The sequence below is a fragment of the Cebus imitator genome, unplaced genomic scaffold, assembly GCF_001604975.1.
Source record: "Cebus imitator isolate Cc_AM_T3 unplaced genomic scaffold, Cebus_imitator-1.0 Scaffold584, whole genome shotgun sequence".
NCBI lineage: Eukaryota > Metazoa > Chordata > Mammalia > Primates > Cebidae > Cebus > Cebus imitator.
The window spans coordinates 395,352-400,683 of NW_016107899.1; the positions used below are offsets into that span (position 1 = coordinate 395,352).

Consider the following 5,332-nt stretch of genomic DNA (forward strand, 5'->3'; position numbering starts at 1 on the left):
TTGAGACAGAGTCTTGCCGCCCAGGCTGGAGCGCAGTGGCACGATATGGGCTCACTGCAACCTCCATCACCTGGGTTCAAGCCATTCTCCTGCCTCAGCCTCTTGAGTAGCTAGGACTACAGGCGCACGCCACTGTGCCGGGCTAATTTTTGTATTTTTAATAGAAATGAGGTTTCACCATACTAGTCAGGCTGGTCTCAAACTCCTGACCTCAGGTGATTCACCCGCCTCGACTTCCCAAAGTGCCGGGATTACAGCATAAGCCACAGCACCTGGCCACATACACGATCTTGTTTAAACTGCTTATGTTATTCCCACACCATATTCAGTACCAGCCTCTCAGGCAGAAAATTTCACCTAACTTTCGGTGAGATGGTGTTCCGGGCACAACATCCAGAAGAGGTCTGCACACTCGTGTTTTAAAGAAGTAATTACAGGAGTTTCCACACAATGAAATATTTGAATTTTTAAAATGCTGAAAAGAGGCACTTTTACTACAAAGGGGAAAAAGTTCCCACCCAGGCATTGCTAAATTAAAAGAACACCACGACTTCAATTATATTTTTTCAATTATTCTCAAAGTAGGAACAGCAAATGTAAGGGTTTGGAAAAGATACTGGTGGGAATTAGGCGAGATTCAGAAAGCAAATACTTTCTCCTGTTCGGGCGCGGTGGCTCACGCCTGTAATCCCAACACTTTGGGAGGTAGACGCTGTTGGATCACGAGATCAGGAGTTCGAGACCGCCTGACCAACATGGTGAAACCCCATCTCTACTAAAAATACAAAAAAATTAGCCGAGGGTGGTGGCGAGCGCCTATAATCCCAGCTACTCAAGAGGCGGAGGTTGCAGTGAACCGAAATCGCGCCATTGCACTACAGCCTGGGCGACAGAGCGAGACTCCATCACACACACACACACACCAACACTCTTTCTCTGGCCCTCCCCCGACTCTGCATAGGAATGATTGCCAAATTACGGGTCGTTTTCACCAACTTTGGTTTAAAAATATCTTTCCTCTAATACTAGGGGGAAAAAACCAGTATGACAAATCACTTTTTATACAGAAATTCCCTCAAGAACCTAAACGCTGTACTTCAAAATATCGTCATCTAAACAGAAAGAAGCGCCGGGCTGCCCAGCTCCAGAACGACTCGTGAAGCCAGGTCCCACCCGCGGCCCAGCTCTGACCGGTACCCACCCAGCAACGCGGGGTTGCCGCTCAGCACGCATTCCTGCCCCAGGCCGCGGATCAGCTGATGACCGGCCAGGGCAGCACCGCAGCGGTCCGCGGCGGACAAGGTCTCCTGCAGCCGCAGCAAGGAGCAACGCACACCGGCTCCAGAGCCCGCCATGCCGCCGAGTCCCGCTCCCGCGCGTGCGCCTGCTCGGGCCGGACCCGGAAATGCCCCTGCGCGGGGGCGGGGCTACGGAGAGCGGCGGCAGGAACTTTCCCAGGGACCCCTGCGGGAGGGCCCCGTCCTGTGGGTACGTCTCTTTGGTCCGTATCAACCGTAAAACCTAAGGAGAGACGCCGTCCATCGGTCTGACCCGCGGAAGTAGATGGGGTGGCTACTTGGTATTGGAGTTGACTAAATAAATACCAGAGGCAGATAAAACAAGCGAGGGGCCTGGGTCAAGAACTCCAAGTTTATTCCTCGTTAAAGAGTGACAAATGCGTCTGGCCGCGGTGGTGCCCGCCTGCAGTCCCAACACTTTAGGAAGCTGAAGCAGGAGGATCGCTGGAGTTCGAGGCCAGCCTGGGCAACATAATGAGACCATCCCCGCCCCGTCCTTAGTTGTTTTTTTTTTACATTTTTTAAAAGTGATAAATGCATCTGTAATGTCCTTATTAGTCAAAAACGCTTAAGGGATAAAGAAGCACATGCTCCCCAGTCAACACTGGAGGAACACACCCCTGAGATCTGGTGCTGTCGGACCCAGATTTCCCGCGAAAACGCCGCAGCGCAGGAGGTCAGACCATCTGGACAGAGGGGGGACTGAGCGAGGCCTACATCTGGCTTCCGCACGGGCACCAAAGGAAGCTGCAGTGTCCCCCCTACCGCTGTGCAGTGGCGCCTCCCGGAGGCGGAGCCACGCACGAGCGTCGCTGTGATTGGTGAGGAGCCGCCAGGGGCGGAGACGATTTTGCCGCCGGCGGGAACTCTGGGTCTCGCGGTTTGGGAGCTCGACCCTCCAGGTGTACCTGGAGCCCTGCTAGCATCTGCAAGCGGCCGCTTTTCGCCGGTAACCGCGCGCCGGCGGAGAGGGCGTGGCGCGGAGCCGGCGGGGCTGTCCGCGCGGCGGGGCAGGGCGGGGAAGCCGGGCGGCTGGCGCGGCGCGACCTTATCCTTATATTTCAGGTATCCCGAGCACCATGTCGTCTCCGGCGTCTACGCCGAGCCGCCGCGGCAGCCGGCGTGGAAGAGCCACCCCCGCTCAGACGCGTGAGTCCCTCTAGTCCGGCCCTCCACAGCCCCCGGCGCGACCCCTCCGCCCTCTCCCGCCGCAGCTGGCAGCGCTGAGTGGGTGCGCGGCCCGGGCGCTGCCCCGTGGTGCGCACAGACACAGCAGTCCTGGCCTGGGTGCTGATTGCCCATTTGTCCCTGTTTAGTTTCGTTCAGTGGTGGGTCAGTAGTGCCCCAAAGGACCAACAAATCCAGGAAGGCCGGATCTGAAAGTACATGACCGTCTTTTCTGTTTTGTGTGACACAAGCTCGAAGTGAGGATGCCAGGTCATCTCCCTCTCAGAGACGTAGAGGCGAGGATTCCACCTCCACCGGGGAGCTGCAGCCAATGCCAACTTCGCCTGGAGCAGACTTGCAGAGCCCTGCCGCGCAGGACACGTTATTTTCCAGCCCTCCCCAAATGCATTCTTCAGGTGCGTGTCTGAAGATCTACGTTATGCTGGATGCCTGATACACAGCTGATGCTTCATCTGCTGAGGTTTACTAGTTTGATAACACTGGCTGTCATAATGCCTAAAGCATCCCCTCTGCACATCCGTGAGCATGGTCTGAACCAAAGGACTTGCAGAACAAAGCTCGGGGAATAGCACTTTTAGGGCTTAGTGAGCAGAGGAGGCAGCTTCTCTTGTGCTTTTTTTAATAGGACATTTAATAGCGCTCAATTTCAACCCGCAGGTTGCAATAAATAATTCAGTTTGCTGTTGTGATGAGGTTAGATAATATAGATCAACAGACAACATTCTGTAGTTTGAAGGTTTGATATGCCACCAGAATTTTGTTGTAAACCACCTAATTTTGGTTTTTAGCAATCCCTCTTGACTTCGATGTTAGTTCGCCACTGACATATGGCACTCCCAGCTCGCGGGTAGAGGGAACACCAAGAAGTGGTATTAGAGGCACACCTGTGAGACAGAGGCCTGACTTGGGCTCCGCACAGAAGGGCCTGCAAGTGGATCTGCAGTCTGACGGGGTAAGTATGCAGTCTACTGAAACCATCTTATAGCAGATGTCACCTGGGTAACTTCATTGTCATGGTTCTGTCATGTTTTTCTGTGTAGGCAGCAGCAGAAGATATGGTGGCAAGTGAGCAGTCTCTAGGCCAAAAGCTTGTGATCTGGGGAACAGATGTAAACGTGGCAGCATGCAAAGAAAATTTTCAGGTGAGCTATATGTATTGAAATTCTTGTTTGGGCTCTGAAAATGTTCGGAGACAGTGGTGTTTGTAACCCATTTCCGAGTAGCCATATGACTAGGGTCAGATTTGTAGGTGGCCTAGAATTACTACTGTGTTTCTGATGTTTAAGAAGAGCTACTGTCGTGGCTCACACCTATAATCCCAGTGCTTTGGGAGGCCAAGGTGGGAGGATCACTTAAAGCCAGGAGCTTTTGATAGCAGCCTGACTGGTATAGTGAGACTTCATCTCTAAATTAAAATTTTAAAAAGAAAAAGGAAGAAAAAATTTTATTTCTGTTTCCTGATAGTGACATACTCATAACTTTGAGTGTTTTTAATAGTTGCTTGTTCCCATATGCTATATGCCTAATATTTTTTCTCTTCACTTGAAGAGATTTCTTCAGCGTTTTATTGATCCTCTGGCTAACGAAGAAGAAAATGTTGGCATAGATATTACTGAACCTATATACATGCAACGACTTGGGGAGGTAATCAAATGCTCTTTAAATTCCAGTTATGTGTTTTAAGATGATTACATTAGCAAAATATAACTTGTTCATTTTTATCTTACAGATCAATGTTATTGGTGAGCCATTTTTAAATGTAAACTGTGAACACATCAAATCATTTGACAAAAATATGTACAGACAGCTCATCTCTTACCCACAGGTAAGAATTTGACTTTGACCTTGATGAATTTTAGTAACTAGAAAGAATGTTTCCAGATAACAGAAATTCCTCAGTAATGAAGAAAGTATGCACAAACACTTTAAGAAAAACCACGTATCATCTCCTTTGGCCGGGTGCAATGGCTTACACCTATAATTCCAGCGCTTTGGGGGGCCGAGGCAAGTGGATCCACTTGAGGTTGGGAGTTAGAGACCAGCCTGACAAACATAGTGAAACCCTATCTTTACTGAAGATACAGAAATTAGCTGGGCATGGTGGTGGATGCCTGTAGTCCCAGCTACTCGGGAGGCTGAAGCAGGAGAATCACTTGAACCCAAGAGGTGAAGGTTGCAGTGAGCTGAGACAGCACCACTGTTCTCCAGCCTGGGCAACAAAGTGAGACTATCTCAAAAAAGAAAAAGAAAACCATGTATCATTTCCTTTTAAGATGAACCTTTTTTTTTTTTCCTCCACATTTTAATGTTTCTGAAAGTGAACTTTGTATTATCAATGACAGGTTATGGTTTAATTGTCAGTGTTTCTCTAGAAAAATTATGAATCTTACAACTGGTAGCTTCTTGGGTTTCATGAAGTAAGTTATCTTAAGTGGAAATATTTTAAACGCATTGCATACTTCCTGCTTTAAAGTAATATATTTATTGTACTATAGACTTTTACTTCTAGCCCTTGGATTTGTTTTTATTAATGAAATATCAGCTCTGTTGACTCTGGGTATAGGCTTTGGAGGAAAGCAGACTTGGTTTTTTAGTCTTGGTTTTGCTGATTACTAGCTGCATAACCTTGGTCAAGTTCCTTAGCCAACCAAAAGCTGTTTCCTCATCTGTAAAATGGGAACTGTATGTTAACAAATTTGAATAAATATGATTTAGCTTACTTTGATATCATTTCATTATGGGGGGAAGATAATGAAAATATGAGATAAAAATATTTTCTTCTAATAGAAAGCATAAAATATGCCATTGTACATGAAGAAGGCACTTTCTTCTTTTTTTTTTTTTTT

At 48.3% G+C, this 5,332-nt stretch overlaps 2 protein-coding genes across 4 annotated transcripts in view; one reads left to right on the forward strand and one right to left on the reverse strand.

Moving 5' to 3' along the window:
• The window catches only part of PRKDC (protein kinase, DNA-activated, catalytic subunit), a 186,211-nt gene extending 184,822 nt beyond the window's left edge, over nt 1-1,389 (reverse strand). For both annotated transcript variants that reach the window (XM_017516405.2, XM_017516404.2), the window contains exon 1: nt 1,202-1,389. In XM_017516405.2, coding sequence (XP_017371894.1) covers nt 1,202-1,355 — 154 coding nt within the window. In that variant the 5' untranslated portion in view covers nt 1,356-1,389. The remainder of the gene's footprint in view (nt 1-1,201) is intronic.
• A 71-nt stretch (nt 1,390-1,460) lies between these two features.
• MCM4 (minichromosome maintenance complex component 4) overlaps nt 1,461-5,332 on the forward strand; it is a 17,845-nt gene continuing 13,973 nt past the window's right edge. The window contains exons 1-8 of one of the 2 annotated variants that reach the window (XM_037734204.1): nt 1,461-1,488; nt 1,827-2,247; nt 2,364-2,447; nt 2,717-2,881; nt 3,275-3,438; nt 3,527-3,628; nt 4,035-4,130; nt 4,216-4,311. In XM_037734204.1, the coding sequence (XP_037590132.1) occupies nt 2,378-2,447; nt 2,717-2,881; nt 3,275-3,438; nt 3,527-3,628; nt 4,035-4,130; nt 4,216-4,311 (693 nt within the window). In that variant the 5' untranslated portion in view covers nt 1,461-1,488; nt 1,827-2,247; nt 2,364-2,377. Of the gene's footprint in view, nt 1,489-1,794; nt 2,248-2,363; nt 2,448-2,716; nt 2,882-3,274; nt 3,439-3,526; nt 3,629-4,034; nt 4,131-4,215; nt 4,312-5,332 lie in introns of those variants that run through there. The other variant, XM_017516409.2, reaches the window with a different exon arrangement.